Below are 19,420 nucleotides of genomic sequence, written 5' to 3'. Positions count from 1 at the left end.
GGCTAATTGTTTTAACATTCAGTATGTGTTTTTTTTCCTTAAGTTTTTAATGTGCCATTGCCCGACTGTTGTGTAAGTTTGGGAATGTTTTGATGCATAGTATAGGGATGTCTTCTGAACCTTTTGACTGCTTTATTAAATTTCTAGTCTGCAAAACATGCTAAAACTTTGAAAAAGATTTGGTTTTGTAGTTAACGTTATATTGAAAAAGTTAAGACTACTGAGGCGGTGGTGTGGCGGTTCTAAAAGTGTGAATTATTTCAAGTTTATGGATATGCAATTCTAAAAAACGCAATGACAACTATATAATTAAGTTACTTTAAATTATAATATGATTCTCCTCACAGAATTCTCCCTCTTTAAAAATGAATTAAAAAAAATTGTGCAGAAGTAGTTTTATGTTGATAAAATTTATTAAAAATATATTCTTTTTCTTCTGTATAGCAGTAGGAGAAAATGAAGATAATTTTGAGTTGAATTGATATAGAAATTTTTGAAATCTCGCAAATCACAAATATTTAAATTTTTTAAATATAATTATCGTAACGTAAATTGAACTGAGTTTTAGCGGCCATGGGCGATCATCCTATTTGCCATCTTTTAAATATTGCCCTGAAATCACTTATCTAACATGTTGCTTTATTTAAAGCTTAAATCTTTAACTTTTTAGTTCTTTGAAAAAGTATTTTACATTTATTAAATTTATTTAAACATTTTTTCTGCAAATTATTATAGATAATTAGAACAAATTTACAAATAATTAGTTTAAATTGTCAGAAATTAAAAAAAGAAATCAGAAAAGCTTTAAGTGTTAATATTCCTAAGTTTCTGTATAACTAGTTATCTTTTTAGGTTTTCTCACTATAAGTCAACACTAATAATTGAAAATGTTGTCCAATATTTTAAACTTAGTGTATTTTATTTTTAGACTAATGCTTCAGTTAGTGCCTTTCAACGAAAATTCATCAATCAAGTCCGGCGATGTGATGAAATGGAAAGAAAACTAAGTAAGTATTTATTTATTTAAGTTAAATGTTTTTGATTGTTCAATGTGTCAGAAAATGGGCATTCTAGATGAGAGATACACTTTTTTAAAATCATTGATTCAATTAAAAGGATTAATCAATTATCAGAGATGACAAGTTTCTTCCACAGCAACCATGGAAAAATTTGTCCATGTAGAAATATGTTTTTTCTAACTGAAATGGAAGAAACTTTAAAAAAAAAAAAAAAAAAGGTGTGTCTAAAATAAATGCTATTTTTTAAATAGTTTAAAATTGCAATCTCGTTTAATAATATTAATTCCAAGCTATTTAATTTATCATTATTTATTAAGCTATTTAATATATCATTATTAAATAAGTGAAAACTAAAGAGCAACAACTGGTTGGAGAAATAAATTAAATGAATTTCTCAAGAAATTAAATATTTCATGTCAATAAGTATCGTAAATCTTAATTTTATAAAAAATTGTTAAAATATCATAAGGGAATTTTATTAATGCTTCTTAGTTGAAAAATCTCATGCTAAACATATTCAATATTACGTGTCCCATACTGAGTTCCTAAAATAGCATGCAATTTTTTAATCAAATACTGTTAAGTTTGAGTACTTGAACTGATTCTTAAATAATGTTATAAATGGATTTAAATATTCTTAATCAAACTAAAGTGAAAAAAAAAGGGAAAATAGTTATTTTAAAAAAGCAGTAGTGAAAAACTTTATTTGTTTTGATGCTGTGTAAAATTTAACTTGTTTAAATTAAGCTTTTATTATAATACTTATTGCTATACTAATCGGAATTGTCACTTTTAGTTTCTTACATTTTGTCCAGTTTATTTAATTTTGTTCAGTTTCTTCCGGTTTTTTCGAAGTTTTATACTCGTGGAAAAAATGTCAACCCTTTTGATGGATTGAGCCTCTTAAGTATTTAGTTTTCAATGCCTCAGCATTCATTACCAAGAAATCAATTCAACTGGTATTATTATGTAATAAGTTCTGATTGAGCTTGTGTGAGGAAGAAATTATCAACAGGTGTGGAAATGGGTTTCTTTTTAGGATCTTGAGCAATGATTCCATTAGCCTTTAGAAACTATGGCTCATTTTCTAGGACCTAGGACTTCTAAATTTCTGCATCCTTTTTTGCTATAAGCTGGTCTTTATCTAAAGTAAATTTTTAACTTAAAGATATAGATAAAAATAAATCTTTTATGATTAGGAAAAATTATGATTCATAATAATAATTTATTAAAGAATTAAAACCCAAATTTTGATATCAATCCAACTTAAAGTTATTTTTATTTTCTCTTTCTGCTATTAATGCAGATCAAAAGAAATTTCGTTTTAATGTTTAGTTTGTCTTTACCTACATAAGTATGCTGGCGGACTATTGTATATTTTTAGATGGAGAATTGCACGTCTTGTGGAGACGTCACAACTTTTACTCATCTGTCGTCCGCATATTTTTCATGCTGTAGCACCTAAGCAAAAACTCTGTTGAATGAGTGTGGGACAAATATTTGCATTTTTACTATTATGTTCATTAGCGATTAACTTTGTCAGAAAATGAAAAGTATAATTTTTTTTTGGTCTTAATCTTTACTCATTTGATCCATTTTGATTTTTTTAGAGTTAGTTTGTCAATTGTTTTTGCAGATAAATTTTTTGAATATATAATACCTATATCTAATTCTATATAGATATTTATTTTTAAGTACTTACTGATTTAATGAAAATTATTTTTTTGCTCAGCATTTGTTGAGAAAGAAATAATAAAAGATGAAATTCCCATGGAAGATGTTCAAGATAATCCTCTAGCTCCTCAGCCTAAAGAGCTAACTGATTTAGAGGTTTGTTAAAAAGTTAATATTTATCTTGTATTACATGCAGTGATTTTTCTATGTTCAGGGTATCTGCACACCTGGAAAGTCACAAAAAATCATGGAAAGTCGTGAATTTCAGTATTGAACAAATTTTGTCATAAAATGTCATGATTTTAAAACTGTTTTTTTTAAAAATAAATCATGGAAAGTCATGGATTTAGGTAGTCGAAAAATCTTCATTTTTAACATTTAGTTTACCCCTCCCCCAATTTCATGGTGTTCCGAATATCTGAATTTGTAATAAAATCCCCACTCACAGTCATATTTTATTAAAATATAAATTTTTTTATTGCGTTCTTTAAAAATTATGGTGTTCTTTCACAAAATGTAAAAAAAAAAAAAAAAACACAATTTCTAGAGTGAATCATCTTTTAAGCTTTTGTGATTTCAGAATTTTTATTATTATTTTTTTTATTTTATCAATTAAAAATTCTAGCTGAAGCAGGCCAGTCATTGGCGAATTTTTTTAATTCGGAAATGAGAACAGAAAAACCAGGAGTATTTCTTTCTTTTCCGATGAATAAGAAAAGTATCTTTAGAATATAATTCTGCAGAAGAGAAAAAATATTTGTTTTTGTATTTTTTTCAGCTGTTTTATTGCTTCAACTCTTTCTTTACTCTGTTTTTTAAATTTAAAATCTATAAATATGAAGATGCAGAATATAACAGTTTTGGTTATCCCTATAATTTCTATTAATGTTATTATAATGCTTTTTTAAATTTATTGAATTGTTTTCGTCAGAGAAAATAGTAATTTTGTTAAGTCATGAAAAATTCTTAGAATTAGTCATGGAAAGTCATGAAAAGTCATGGATTTGAAAATCAAAAATGTAGCTGATTCCCTGTATGTTTATGGTGATGTAAAAATTGAATTAAAATAGTTATTTATGAAATTAATGTATTATTATTGCATTAAGTTTTATTTTTTTTCCTAGGCTACATTTGAGAAATTGGAGTCAGAGCTGAAGGAAGTGAATACTAATTCTGATGCATTGAAGAAAACATTCTTCGAATTATCTGAGCTTAAAAGTGTTCTATTGCAAGCTCATTCTTTCTTTGCTGACGTAATTAATTGTATTTTTTCTCCTCTTTTGTATTTTTTCTTTCTTTTTAATTTTAATACATCTGATTTATTAGTTTTGTTTTTAAACAGATGCCATTATTGCAGGTATGTTATAGTTTTATGCAATTAATTATAGTTTTTATGTATAAAATACTTATTGCTTAATCACATTACGTTTATCTAATTAAATTGAATACGGTGCAGTGTTATACAAAACATTTTTGAAGGTTTATTGGCTTTTCTATTAATTAGTCAAGAGTAAAATTTAAAATAGGTGAGTGAAGTTTCAAAGAGAGATTACGTTTGTAAATTACCTCTTCTTTTTTTTACCTTACATTGGTGTAAACAAAGAACTCGAGAATTATTAATTGAATATTGTATATTAATTGAATATTGTACAGTGGGTAGGTCAAAAATGTTTCCAAAAGCTATAAAGTTGAAAAAAATTAAATTTCTAAATTTTTCAATTCATTAACATAATTTTTTCTATCAAGTTTTAAAATGTTACACTAATATAAAAATACACACATATATATATATATTTTTTAAATACACACTAAAATAATTTTATCTATTATATTTTCTGTTTTAACAAGTTAAAGCAACCTTAAATATTATTTTCTATTAAAATTAAAGTTTTGACACGATACAACAACCTTGAACTGTGTGTAAAATACTTTTACATTTTAACAATTAACTTTTGACATCCTTAAAACGTTATTTTTCCTTTAAATTCTGATTTTATCAAATTATGAAAATCTTGAATAACATTAAAATACCTGAAAATTTTGACATTCAACTTTCGATAATATTGAAACATTTATTTTCCATTAAAATTCAAGTTACGATAACCTTACACAACAGATTTAGAAGTTTCACACCATGGTCAGTAAAATTCAGATTTTTTTCAGTTTCTGAATTCAGATTATTTTCAGTTTCCAAATGCAGAATTTTCAGTTTCCAAATGCAAATGAGTTTTTGATTTGAATTTCAGATATTTTTTTCACTTTCAAGATTTACAGTTTCAAAAATGTGCAGTTTCTGTTGTTATGGAGTGTTGGTGCACTTTGTTTTTAATGTTTGGATATTAGGTTTAATTAATTATAATTATTATTTCTATTGTCATTGTCAATTCTATAGTTTCTAAATTTAAAACTTCAGTCTTGTAAGTTATTACTAAATCTGAAATGAGTGTTGAATCAACTGGATTTTATCTTCGTAAAATGATAAACTTGAAACACAATGTGTTTCTAATGACAAACTAGTTTTGTCTCTTGAATGCTGTTTTTCTATGAAATGCTGTTTGTAATGTTCGTTTCCAAATTTGCTTTTCCTGCTTGATGTCATTTCAACAGCTCATTCATGTGTACATTTCATTCACAAAAAATGAGTTTTTTTTTTAAAGAAAAAAAAATGACAGTATTTGGAAACAATTTTAACCCATTGTACCTAAAGTATTATTTTGCATAATTTCCATTATTTTAAAATACTATTTGCAGGTTAGTTAGATCAAGAAAAGGTTTCTAAAAAAAAAAAAAAAAACTTTTTTGCAAATAAACTCATTTTACTTTTTATGCATTTATTTAATTTTTTTTGCTCCTCCCGTTTACAGCATGTTAAAAATTCATGTCATAGTTAATATCTTCATTGGAAGCATTAAAAAAGGCTTATACCGAAAGAAAGCTTTCTTTCTTAGATTTTATATAAATTTTGCATTTTCCTACACATTTTTGCATTTTTATATAAATTTTACCTTTTTCACAAGGAGCTGTAGCTATTGCTTCTGTTAGAACAATCACAACTAATTTTTAGAATTCAGGATGCATGAAAAAGGGTGTCATTGTGACCCTCTTTGCTCTCATTGATATATTCACAGAAGTTTATTATCTTCTATTATAGCTATATATTATCTAGAGCTGTATAGCTATATGTTATCTTCTATATATTATCTAGAAGTTTATTATTCTGAATAATTCAAATGACTGATTGTCACAAGATTATCTTCTATAGCATGAAGAAAAAAAAGCTAAAAATAAAAATTAAGAGGGTGTTTTTTCTTCTAGTAATATTTTGGTAGAGTGAAATTATAATCCAATATGTAAAATATGAGTCGAGATGCATATTTAGCCAGCTCTGCTGTGGGTTTAACCCACTGACAGTTCTGCTCATTGACAGTTTAAAAAAGTCATATTTTAACCTGCAGTCTTCTCCGTATAGCAAAACTGGTTTTTCCATGTAGTTCGATAAGAAAATAGTGAATAAAGGAGAAATATTCTCTTCTCTACATTTTGCCCACTCGTTAAACCACCTGTTGTTTAACCAAATTTAAGTTTAAAAAGGAAAGTATTTATACTTTTGATTCAATAATGAAATGTAAAAATTTTTAAATATTCTTTTGCAAAGTATAGTTATTCTTGGAATAAAGTTCTTGAAAATTGATTACTATATTTTCTAATGTATGCAATTAGTTGTAGTAATACAGTTTTATGATAGTTTTACTTTCTTGCATTACATGTGAGTAAAATCGTTTCAATATTTTATTTTTAGCAGGAAACTCAACACCAAGTTGATACTTTAGACCACACAAATTTAGTTCCTAATGAAGTTTCTTCTTCTGCTCCAAGTCAACACGGGTAAGAAGGGCTTTTTTATTTAATAACAATGCTCCAAGAAAAAAGCATTTTAACTGGTTTCTGTGCTATCAATGACATTTAAATTATGCAGAAAATTTTAGTTAAATTTATGACATTTCTATGCTTAGCTTTTTTTTATTCTAAAAATTTTTCCCTGTGAGCTAACTTGAAATAAGTTATTTTTAAAAGCAGATTGCATATATATATATATATATATATTCTAAGAGGCAATTCTAAACCTTAATTTTGTTCTAAATGTCAGTATTCAGACACACAACAGAAGTTTAATATGAGGTTGTAAAATGCATATTATATATATTCACAAAAACATAAATGGCATGATTAATTATGTAAATGCATATATTATGCTCCTAAATATTTTAATATCAAGATGGCTTTCAAGTCATCAAGAAACCCAGTTGTAAGTTTGACATCATTGCATTTGTGTGTCTAGAAGGCATATATTTTATAAATTGAATTATGAAGTGCAAGGAACAGATATTGAAGATGCATTATTTTGCTTCTGAGTGCCTTCATATTCGTAGAGAACTATAAATTAAAGCGCAGGTAATGATGGCAGCTAAAATTCGTAGTGAGGCTTCTGGGCTACTACTTCAGATTTACTTTTATTTCTTATCTAACAAAACACGACACCCTTTATTGTTTATTGTAAAGTTTACAATATGACTTGCGCTATTTGGTTTGTAATTGCATTTAACTTAAGCTGAAGGTAGGAAAAATTGAAAATAATACCGAAAATATAGCAAACCTTACACTCTTATTTATGTTGTGATATTAATTTTCTTAAATTTATTTATGGTCCACGATTTTTTATAATATGTAAAATCTAAAAAAAAAAAAAAAAAAAAAAAAATACACATATGAATGGTAAAACAATGTGCAAAACTTTCTAAAATAACAAGCCTTTTCATACATAGTCTTCTAGATTTAAGAAGAGATACACTGGAAACTACCGAAATTCTAAAATTTAGAAATTTGTTATTGTTTACACTGAGTTCACCATCCATTTTTTAAAATTCCAGATTATGCTGGCTGTAATAATTTATGTAAATTCTTCCTTTGAATTGTTACATCAGAGTTGGCTTCATTGTAAAATTTGTTTGTTCTTGCATCTTAATTATGAGTTTATCTAAGCGAATTCAATTGTTTAACAAAAAATGCTTAGAAACTTCAGTATGATTAATACTTTTATAATTTTTAAAGTTGAAAAAAATGTTTGAAATATTAAATATGTGAATGAATTAAACGGACTAAGATAGAATCTGTTTATTCATGTTTTTAGATCACGAAAATGTAGGTTAGTGAATTATTTGTTTTTTTCTTCTTATTTATGCATTTTTTTCCTTTTGTTGTTGTTTTAATGTTATTTTTTTTATAGTTTTGTGACTGGTACTATTTTAAGAGAGCGTATCTTAGGATTTGAAATGATGCTGTGGAGAGTGTGTCGTGGGAAGGTTTTCTTAAAACAAGCTGATATTGACCAGACACTTGAAGATCCTATAACAGTAAGAATCATCATAAGCCCTTTTTTTCATGAGCCACTTGTTTATGGCACTTGACACTAATCAACATAATAACTATGGGACTTAACATAGTGAAGCCTACACTTCTGGTCCACTTGTATATAATCCCTAAGTAAAAGGTTAATAAAAAAAATTATAATCTCTAAAAAAATCTTCAAAAAAATCTATACTAAGATCTTCATGAAATGGAAAATATTGAATAAAAATACATTTATTGGAAGTATAGTAGTATAAAAAATGTCATAAAATTTTATTTTGGGCTTAAAAGTTCTAAAAGATCCCAAAGAGCCTGTGTTGTGAACTGTAATGAATAATCATTACTCTTTTCCACCAGCTTGGGTTGTCCCCCTCGCAGAATTTTTACAAATTATTGTTTTTGTTTTATGTTTGTGCCATCCCTAATTTGTGTTGTCCTTTCCTTCTCTTCTCCTTTCCTTCATTTTAATTAATTATTAACTATAAATTTAACTAATCAACTAGTTTTAATAACATATGCCTTTGATTCAATATTTAATTCTTCATTTATGGAGGTGGCCTTATAGGCCTGGTACTCCTTGGTGTCAATTATTAGTTTCCACAGAACTATTATGAGTATCCAGAAAGTACGTTTTGTGATCAATTTGAACACATACCAATTTGCAATATCTTCAGAACTTTTTTTGTCTCTGAATCAGGGTTTAAGCTGAGTCTAAAAATTCATTAGCAAAAAAGCTAAAATCTGAAAAAAAGTTTTAGCAAAATGCTAAAATGCCATTAGGCTTATAAAATTACTTTATATCAAACAAGTACTGTAAGTTATCTGACAAAGAATAGCTTAATGTACAAGAATATCAAAAAGAATACCTATAACAAAAAAAAAACACACATTTATTATTTATCAAAACATTTTGGTTTATAATTAACAATCTTCCTTTCTTTCATGTTTGCCCATTTTACAAATGCTTCTTGAAAGTTAAATGCACTTTCAGGGCCCTCAATATTAATCATTAATAATCTAGCCATTTTTGTTGATCGCTATGCTTCATCTCGTTTGATCACGTTTTTTTCGTGAACGCTAGCGTCATGGTTCTTCTTGCGAAAGATATTTAGATTTTTTCTCCTTGTTTGATCAAGTTTTTTTCATGGATGTTAGCGTCATGGTTTTTCGCGGAAGCTTTTTTTTTTAATGGAATTTAGTAAAATCCTTTAGCAAAAATGCGAAAATGCTTTGTTGAATTTTAGCATTTTTGAGGGGTCTTTTCGCATTTTGCGAAAAAAGCTACCGTAGCGGAAACCCTGCTCTGAATGCAAATTTGGGTTGCCTGTTTCAGTTTTTTTTTTTGAAATTTTTTTAAAACTAATATTTTTTGGTTTTGAATGCTGTATACAGCACCTTTTTCATCCTTGATAGTGTTTTGTTATGTTAATTTTCCCTGGATCAGAATCACTTGACCTTGAATAATAATTACAAGTTTGGATGACCTCTATTCCAGCAGTTTTTGTTTTATAGAGGTCTTATTTGGAGAAAAAAATTACATGAAAGTTTAAAATTAAGATGAATTTCTGTATTGGCTATTATTTTTAAGTAAGATTTATTGTTTATTTTGCATGTATCATTTTAAATGATTAGTTATTGTTGTCAAAGTTCAGAAGTACGCATTTTCTTAAGATTCTGAAATTTATTTTTTTATTAATTGGGATATGTTCTTGGCACCTTGCCAAAGTTTCATTGTTAGCATTATGGGACCCGATGGGAGAAATTTTCTTGTTTTGTAAGCTATCAGTATGTGACCGATCGGGGAGATATCTCTGTTTGGCAATAGTTAATTGCTGCTGTTAAAAATATGTGAAGGCTAGCTTATAGTCAAGTCAATTGCTTCAATTAACAAAGTGTTAATATAATTTCAAAATTTTTTTCATGAAATTATTAAATTTAATCTGTCTCTTGATTAATTTACATTTATAATTATTGAAAAAGATCTTAAAATTTTGTTTACAAAATTATTGAATAATAATCTTGGTTGTTTGCAGTTAAAATTTTGCTTATTTTATATTACAGGGACAAAAACTCAACAAAGTTGTATTCATTCTGTTCTTCCAAGGTGAGCAATTAAAAGGTCGTGTGAAGAAAATTTGCGATGGGTAAGTTGCAATATTTATTGCTTGTCAATTATTTTTTGACCGCTATTTATGCATTATAAATATTGCTTAGAATGGATAAAAATGTGTATGAATTTCTAATTTTTATTCTTATACGTAGCTATTATTGTGAAATAAAGGGCAAAAAATATCTGTTGTAAATTTATACGGGCAATAATTATTTGTGGTGCAGGGTACAGAAATTAAATGTGCATGTCTGCTTTGGCATGTTAAACACCCAACAAATTTAAAAATATTTTTTAAAGAATTAAATTGAATAATTTGGTTTTATTAAAGTAAAAATTATGACTTCGGTAAAAAAAATTATAACATAATTTATATTGTGTAAAATAATTTTGTGTTATATTGTGTAAAATGAGTTTCAGTAAATAATCCATATTCTTATTTATCGATCTGTAAAATTTTTTTAAAAGATAATGAAATATTGTAGTTAAATTGAAATAAGTAGCTTTTTATTGATTGCATGTATTCTGAATAAAATTTTTCTATAAAATGGATGGCTTTTTATTAAAAAAAAAAGAAAAAAAGCCTACAATGCTTGTTGAAAGATCTGTTGAAAGGCTGATATAATTGCGTTATCTCATAGTGGATTGATTGTAAGATATGGTTCCCAGTAGATCTCCAAAGTCTAGTGTTACTGACAGCAGTCACTGAAAGGGAGTGGGAAGGTGATCACTTTAATCACTGTACGAAAGAATCAAGTGTGAATGTATTGATCCTCTTAAAGCAACTTCGACAGTACACAGGTCATCGAGTTACCAAAGTTTTTAAGCTCTGCTGAGACTCAAAATTGTGATGGCCTGTTCTCGGGAATGTGTCCCAAACCGTCGCCAATAAGTCATTATGCAGCTCTAGTGCAACGTGAAAAAAATATTTCTGCATCATCTACTTTACTGGTTTCTATTAAATTTTTTAAACTTTTTAAAAAATAAAAATTATTGTATCTTTAAAAATGTCGAAGAAATACAATAATGTTTAGAAAGAAGAATCTGTTTCCCTCATAGAGTATTCGGAAGAAAAAAACGTATACGGTACTAATTCTTGATTAAAAACATTACAAAACTGTGCTAGAAACTTGGCGGAAATAAAATTACAATCATAAAAAAAGTTTCTTTAATTTCTTCGATTCGATCCCCAGTGGCTCCCAGCTTGTGCAGAGTAAAAGTGGCCAGTGCATAGTGCCAACCACATTGCCACAATCATGCCGTTGGTCACAAAATTGTGAAGCCTTATCCTCTATGACCCCCTGCCCCACAACAGGCTGTAGCGGGAATGCTTTACTTTACTCTATAAAAGGAACTTCTCTTTGGGTTGGTTTTTATATATTAAAGTGTGTATAGTTGTTATAACAAGAAAATGTCTCTCTTTTAAGTAACTAAGTTTGACAATATTGTGAAATTATAGTTTTCATGCTACTTTGTATCCTTGTCCTGAGACATACGAAGAAAGAGAAAACATGCTGAGTGGTGTAAAAACACGCATTGAGGACATAAGTCAAGTAAGTATTTTTTTCAAATACTGTTCACTAGCATTAAATGTTCAATTTACATATTGTGTATGATAATTTAAAAGATTAATGGAAGGATGTGTAAAGAGACAACAAACAACCAAATTTCAAGGTACAAATAGCATTAGGGTTTTATGAAAACATAGAATATTATTTGAAATATTAAGTTTTAAGCCTTTAAATATGGTGATTTTCAGTAAAATCTGTTTTTAAACGAAACAAGTGTCTATTTTTTTTGATGTGCGATTGAAACTTATTTACTAAATAACACTAAAGTATTAGATAAAATGTATATTAAAAAATGTTCTTTCACTTAGTACTTCTATTGTATAGCTTGTCAAAAACGGCTTAATAGATAACAAATATTGTTTAATTGGTGACTTTTTAATTTGCCACACTTATTAAAATTGTGTAATAAGAATTGCATTACTCTACCCCTTTGCTAATCTAATTTTAAGATGAGCAAAACAGAGTATGATTTCTTATTCTTATTCCTTTTTTGTTAAAAAAAAAGTTAAGAAATTTTTATTAAAAATAAGAAGTAAGAATAAGAAATGATCCTCTGTTTTGCTCATTTTAAAATCAGATTAGCAATGGTAATGCAATTCTTATTATACAATTTTAACATGCTCAAATTTTTTGTAATTATTATTATAATTTTTTGTTTTTGTTTAGCTGACTTCTATGTAAGCTATGTTTAAACTTAACTATTTTTAACCTTTTTCTATGTATTTTTCAATTGCATTTCATGTTATTGTTTCGTTTATGTAATCATCATTCTGCAAAATACAATTTTTTAAATGGCTGTTAAACATGACTGGTTACAGAAATGGTTGTAAAACAGTACAGGCTCTACTGTAACACAGAAGAGAAAGAAATATGTGTTTTGGTTTTTCTTTTTATTGTTTATTCTCAATTTGAGAAGTATAATGTTAAGAGTCTACTTGCTATGTTAAAAATTACTTAAAAATTGCCTTAAATATTTTTAAATTGCAGGTTTTGAATCAAACGAATGACCATCGACATCGTCTTCTAGTAAATGCAGCAAAAAGCATTAAGATGTGGTTAATTAAAGTTCGTAAAGTGAAGGCCATTTATCATACCATGAATCTTTTTAATCAGGATGTTACCAAGGAGTGTCTTATAGCTGAATGTTGGACTTCTTTCACCAATTTGCCTGCAGTACAGCAAGCATTACGAGAAGCCTCTGTAAGAAATTTTATAATGACTATTTTTAATTCATACATTTTCTCATAGTGAAAGTTTTACTTAGATACCAAAAAGGTTGTTTAAAATTATGGTCTTGTTGATTAAGTAATTAATCAGAAAATTGCAAAAACGAAATTAGTTACAAAATTAGATTTTAGTGCTTTTTTTTGTAAATTTTAGAAGAATTATAATATCATTCACCAAGTTATTAATATTATTTTTATTGCATTTTATGTTATTGTTTTATTTATATAATCATCACTCTGCAAAATACAATTTTTTAAATGGCTGTTACACATGACTGGTTACAGACATTTAGTACTAGTGCGATATTGACAAGCAAATCATATCATTTTTATTATTAAAAGATATATTCAGGATGTTCTGTATAATTCTAGATAAATTCTAGATATAATTCTTTATAAATAATTCTAGAATAATAAAGTCAAATAAATATGCACATTAAGGGGTCTAAAAATTAGTTTTTAAACAAAGAAGAGCAGAAATGTTATATAAATCTGGCAAATCACTTTTGATGAAGGTGAGACTGAAAACACCAAAACCAGTTTGATTGCCTGATTAAACTTGAAAATGTCTGTGTTAAATATCTTTCTTATGCAAATCAAGCAAGTTACAAAGTTTTCGCTCTTGCCTTTTCAGTCACAATTTATTAGATTACTATAGTGTTTTTGGTTTTGTATTTCCCCTACGTATTTTTCATTTGTCATTAAGTAGGAGGATTCTCTTATTGTTTTTTTAATGCTGTAGAGGCAAACATTTTCTCTCTGTCATAATGAAATGGTAGCTGAGAGTATTTGTATAGTATTTGTTGAAAATAATTTTTCATAATCTTTTAAATGTATTACTTTCATCATCATTCGAATAGTTTCCTTTTGTTATCAAGGATTTATCTGATAAACTTTTTTTAAGTAACATGTAAGAAAAAAAAAGCAAAAATATGGCTGTATTAGCATGTGAAGATATTAGGTATTTATCGAACTATATTTTGTGAATTATTTGTTTATTAGACATTTACACAACTTTTCTAATGTTTTGTATAAATGCTATAAGAATTGGTTAAGAACTTAAAATCTGCCAAGTAATAAATACAGTTTTTATTGGGACCAAGTACCAATTCTTAAAAGATTCAGTGTCATTAGGTACCATGACCTGGGAAAATTATTAAACCTGGTACACATAATGTTTTCTAAAAACTGGCTTATATTTTTATATTTTATTTATCTTGACGCCCGGTGGCTGAGCGGTAGTGCTTCGCGCTGTCGTGCCACAGGTCCCTGGTTCGATCCTCGGGCCAGGCAAGGTTGACTCAGCCTTGTTGATCCCTTGACAAGGTTGATCCCTTCAGTGGGTCGATAAATGAGTACCAAGCATGCTTGGGAACTAAAGACTGGGGGTTCCGCGTTTGGCTGACCACCTGACCGGAACATCTGCTCCTGCACCTCAGAGTCCAAGGTTAAGAAAACTTAGATGGGCACAGTAGGCCTTGGTCCTCTAAGGGCTGTCGCGCCACTGAGCTTAGTTTTATTTATCTTACATTATCATTTATTTTTAGGAACAAAGTGGAAGTAGTGTGCCTTCTATTGTAAACTGTATGGAAACAAAAGAACAGCCACCCACTTATAATCTTGTAAACAAGTTCACATCTGGCTTTCAAAATATTGTTGATGCATATGGGGTTGCTACATATCGTGAAGTTAATCCATGTAAGTGATCTGATGAATGATAATGTGATCTATATCGATAATCTGATGTTTTTAGTTATTTTTATACGAATATAAACTTGTATTTTCTAATAATTGATTTTTGTATCATCAAAAATTAGTATGAATTTTTTATTTTGAAATTTACAGTGGAAATTTTAATTTTATGTAAAGAAACTTATTTGTTTTCCAAAATGTCAGTCTTTTGGAAATTGAAATAACATGTTAATTTCATTGTGAATCTTGGAGAATTCAAAATATTTTTATAAATTCAAAATTCTTGCTGTAAATTTGAAAGAAAAAAATGAAATTAATAAAGATTGAGGTTAGGTGCGGACAGTTCAGATTCTTTCAATTTGTTATTTTAGTCTTTTACTTTTGTTAATTGTTTTTATAAGTAGTATAATCTTATTGAATTAAAATTTTGTGTTATTAGCATTGTACTTTTCAAATCTTGTATATCTCAGTTATAAATTTTTCTAATTTAAATTTTTTTTATTTATAATTAATAATTAGATGTAAAATTAGCTAATATTGATTAACGTGTAAAAATCTTGCAAAATTTCTTTTTATTGCAGCTCCATACACAATTATTACCTTCCCATTTCTATTTGCTGTGATGTTTGGTGATGCTGGACATGGTCTAATTATGTTTCTTGCTGCATTATGGATGGTTCTGAAAGAAAAGCAGCTTTTGGCATCAAAGTCAACCAATGAGGTATTTTGTTTCAGCAGTGTTTAAAATTATTAAAAGTACTGCAATTTTTTATATATTGAATTAAAACAGTTCTTTCATATTCCTCCCATGTTATTATTTACTTATTTAACATAACTTTTTTTAGTAATTTTTCATTCTTTAAAAATTTAATTTGATCTTATATTTTATAGTCCAGCATTATTTAAAGGATAATCAAATTGTTTTTGCATATATACCGAAAATAAAACAAGCAAATAAATAAAAAAAAATTCAATGTGACATATTCTCATGCTATTTTTAAAATTTAAATGTACGTTAATACAGTACAGAACCCGTTATCCGGAAATCGGAAAACCAAAAAACTGGAGCGAAATTCAATAAATTTTCCGTCTATTTTAGGATTTTTCTAAGATTTTAGGATTTTTCTTTCTTTTTTGAAAGATGTTTACCTTACCATCATTTTATAAATAATCATTAGTGTATTACTTCATCGTTTTTTCTTCTTTTTAAGATTATTTCCAAATACTTTTTTTTTTAGTTGGGTTTAACATTAAAAAAAACAGCTTTTTGTAGCGATTCAGAAAACCGGAAAAATCAGTTATCCGAAATAGCGATGGTCCTGATCGTTCCGGATAATCGGTTCCCTACTGTATATAACAATGCTGAAGATTAATAGCATGTTATCAAACAAATACAAGAAAAAAGGTTTAAAATGATTTTTAATTTTTTCTTATGTGATGTCTTATGCATATTTTTTAATTTTTATTTAAATTTTAAGCATTAGCTATTCATTAGTGTTTATAATTTAAATGCAATATCTTTCGTTATTTATCTAGTTACTTTTTATCAAGTTATTTATCTAGTAATTTTTATTCCTGTCCTAAACACAGTAATTTATAACTAGTTCCATAGCCATTCAACCATGCTTAAAAAAAGCAACTATGTATTAATTCAATTTGATTATTTATCTTAAGCTTCTTTTTTTATAAATACTTTTATTATTAAATGTGAAAATTGTTATTATTTTAACCTATTTTGTATACATTTTTTAAAGAAAATTTTTTTTTGTAATAATTTTTCCCTTTTACAAAACTTTATATATTCTTTAAACTGCACAATATTAATAGGTAAAGTGCATTTTCTTGCTATCAGCAACTAATACTTATTCAACTTGATTAATTATGTTTAGTTGCGCTTTTTTAAAAGTAATTTAAAGATCAAGTTTGTCAAATTAATATTTTTAAATTTTCCTGTATAGCTGTTTTTTTTTTTTTAGAAAAATTTATTCTACAAAACTTGAAGTGTATGTGTTCTCTAAACTGTTGTATGTTTTTTAGATTTGGAATACAATGTTTGGAGGTCGTTATATTATTCTCCTTATGGGTCTATTTTCAATTTATACAGGAATGATGTATAATGATACATTTTCTAAATCAATGAATATATTTGGGTCCGGATGGGATATTCCTCAAGAGTAAGAATAATTTGCAAATTGTAGAATTTTAAATTTTTTCTTTATAATATTACCTAGTTATCTGCTTTATTTATAAGAAATTTGTGCAATTTTTTAGTATTTTTATGTAATATTTCGTTAATAAGAACTTTTTGATCTCTTATTATTAAGATTAAATTCCTGTAGTTTTTCTTAATAAACAGACTTAATGTCGGTTGAATACACATGTCTCATGCATGGTTATTTTCATTAATTAAATCAAATTCTTATTTAAATTTTTATTTTATTATTTAATTTTGAGGTCAAACATCAATCCATTTTTCACTCATCTATCGCTTTCCTATATGTATCATTTTGGTTCAACAGTCTTGTCACAATTGCTCTTTTTATAATGTTATGAATGCCAGTTTAGATCGTTGATCAAAACCAGTGAAAACATTTTCGGAATATCTCAGAGCCTTTTAAACAATAAAGAGCTTTCTGTATTCAAAATATGTCTTGTCTTTTATAACGTTAATAATGCCCGTTCAGATTGTTTTTAAAACCAGCAGATTTCTTCTATTGTTCAAAAATTCTGCTGATATTTTCAAAAACTGAAGTTAATTCATTTTGAGAAGAAAAGTAGTGACCCAATTTTTCTGGATTTATGACTACTTATGTTCAACTCCGTAGCCATGTAATTTTGAACCCTATCCAGAAGACAAGGGATCGAGTATTGGCAGAAATTTGCCTTCGTGGAGGACTTTTTGATGTAGCTAACCCGCATTTGCGTTACATGGAGAGGAAGACCATGAGAACCTCCCACGGTTAGCCTGATGACAAGGGAACTCTAACCCATGATCCGTTTACCATTGAGGATATTTCACTTCAGCATTGTGGTCGGTGACAGCCGGATGCGGAATTCGTATCTACTGGGATTCAAACCCAGTTCGCGTCATTGGAAGGCGAACGCTCTATCCCCTGAGCCATCGCGGGACTAATGATGAAGTTTAAGAAAAACGCTTCATACAACATGTTTAATGTTTAAACACCACTTGATGAAAATGCTGAAACTTTTGGTGTTGTTGGTTTAAGAAGCTAAAAATGTGCAATGTGATACTGATGGCAAAAGTGAACTTTATCAAAGCCGTCATCATCATCATAGTTCGCCAGACAGCCCAATGTGAGCCAATGCCTTCCTCTGAAGATTTCTCCATGACGACTTCCGATTTATCTTTGATCTCCAATTTTTTTCATTAATTGCAAGAAAATCAGACTCCACTGAGTAAACCCACCTCAACTGCGGCCTTCCCCGCTTTCTTTTTCCCGTGGGTCTAAAAATCAGTATTTTTTTTATTGTGTTGTCATCGCTCATTCGAATCACATGGGCGATCCAATTCATTCTATTTATGTATTTAATAATATCAGGTTGCTTATAAATCTTGTACAGTTTAAAGTTAAATCTCCTTCTCCAGTTATTGTTTTCATTTACACCACCAAGTATACCCCGCAAAATCTTTCTCTCAAAAATTGCGATACAATTTTCCTTCAGTTTTGTCATTGTCCAAGCTTCAGAGGCATATGTCAAAACTGGCTGGACAAGAGTTTTGTAGATTAAGAACTTTGTTTTCCTAGAAAGAAACCTAGATTTAATAAATCTTCTCAGCCCATAGACAACCCTATTCGCCAAATACAGTCGGTTTTTTGTTTCAGGAGTAATTCTGTTGTCAATGATAATAATTGATCCTAAGTAAGTAAAACACCTCACTGTTTCAAATCTATAAGAATTTATTTCAAGATAGGGGTCTGGGACTCTGTTTCTTGAGAATAACATATATTTTGTTTTATCTACATTTATGACCAAGCCCTTTTGCCCATTTGCCTTTATCAAAGCCAATGAAGCAATTTTTGGAATGTCTCAGCTTTTGAAACAATAAGGAGCCTTTTGTATTGAAACGAAATTACAGGAAATGAACGGCAATCTGTGGTAAATGTTGAAAATTAATTGTTTGCACTAAGAAGAAAAGAGTATGTTCAAACCAAAATTTCCAGATGCAGTCGGACTTCTATATAACGAACTTCCATTTTACGAATTTCTCTATTTTGCGAATTTTTTTAAGGAACCAAGAACATTTTGGAAATTTATTCGTAAAATAACTTCAAATAGCGAAGTGAATTTTCTATTTAACGAACTTTTCTTTGAGATCCACTTTCCCTATTTCCCAAAATATTACAGAACATTTTAAACTTGTTATAGCATTTTATGGGGGAAATACTCTTGAATTGAATTTCGAAGCCACTTCACTTTTAAAGAACACAGTAAAATCACTTTCTCTTTTTGCTCGCATTTCAAACGAAAAACTCTAACATAGACGACAAAATCAACGGATTTTATCAGAAGCAATTGAACTTTAGAACGCATGTGGTAATGTATGTTTAAAATTACTTTTATAATAAATGCAGCGATAATTTGATGCCTAAATTTAGCTTTTTTTAGTTGAGAATGTATATAGCATGATTGTGCAACACTGGATAATGTTTTGCTCTATTATTGCTTTCCACACAGATTTCTTTTATGATTAAGATTTATAAA

The 19,420-nt window shown here is 28.0% G+C and overlaps 1 protein-coding gene across 7 annotated transcripts in view; it reads left to right on the top strand.

The window, feature by feature from the left end:
* Positions 1 to 19,420, top strand: part of LOC107448900 (V-type proton ATPase 116 kDa subunit a 1) — a 31,632-nt gene that overhangs the window by 944 nt on the left and 11,268 nt on the right. For 2 of the 7 annotated variants that reach the window (XM_071184109.2, XM_071184113.2), the window contains exons 2-13: positions 929 to 1,007; positions 2,752 to 2,849; positions 3,818 to 3,946; positions 6,493 to 6,578; positions 7,882 to 7,896; positions 7,978 to 8,104; positions 10,161 to 10,243; positions 11,666 to 11,759; positions 12,765 to 12,977; positions 14,551 to 14,701; positions 15,277 to 15,416; positions 16,733 to 16,869. In XM_071184109.2, coding sequence (XP_071040210.1) covers positions 929 to 1,007; positions 2,752 to 2,849; positions 3,818 to 3,946; positions 6,493 to 6,578; positions 7,882 to 7,896; positions 7,978 to 8,104; positions 10,161 to 10,243; positions 11,666 to 11,759; positions 12,765 to 12,977; positions 14,551 to 14,701; positions 15,277 to 15,416; positions 16,733 to 16,869 — 1,352 coding nt within the window. Of the gene's footprint in view, positions 1 to 928; positions 1,008 to 2,751; positions 2,850 to 3,817; positions 3,947 to 4,020; positions 4,051 to 6,492; positions 6,579 to 7,881; positions 7,897 to 7,977; positions 8,105 to 10,160; positions 10,244 to 11,665; positions 11,760 to 12,764; positions 12,978 to 14,550; positions 14,702 to 15,276; positions 15,417 to 16,732; positions 16,870 to 19,420 lie in introns of those variants that run through there. The other 5 variants (XM_071184110.2, XM_071184111.2, XM_071184112.2 and 2 more) reach the window with 5 other exon arrangements.

Source organism: Parasteatoda tepidariorum, chromosome 10 (assembly GCF_982258835.1).
Source record: "Parasteatoda tepidariorum strain Cologne lab strain chromosome 10, Ptep-v5.0, whole genome shotgun sequence".
In the NCBI taxonomy this organism is placed as follows: Eukaryota; Metazoa; Arthropoda; class Arachnida; order Araneae; family Theridiidae; genus Parasteatoda; species Parasteatoda tepidariorum.
The sequence above is the reverse complement of the archived record's forward strand: the minus strand, read 5'-3'. Positions and strand labels throughout refer to the sequence as shown.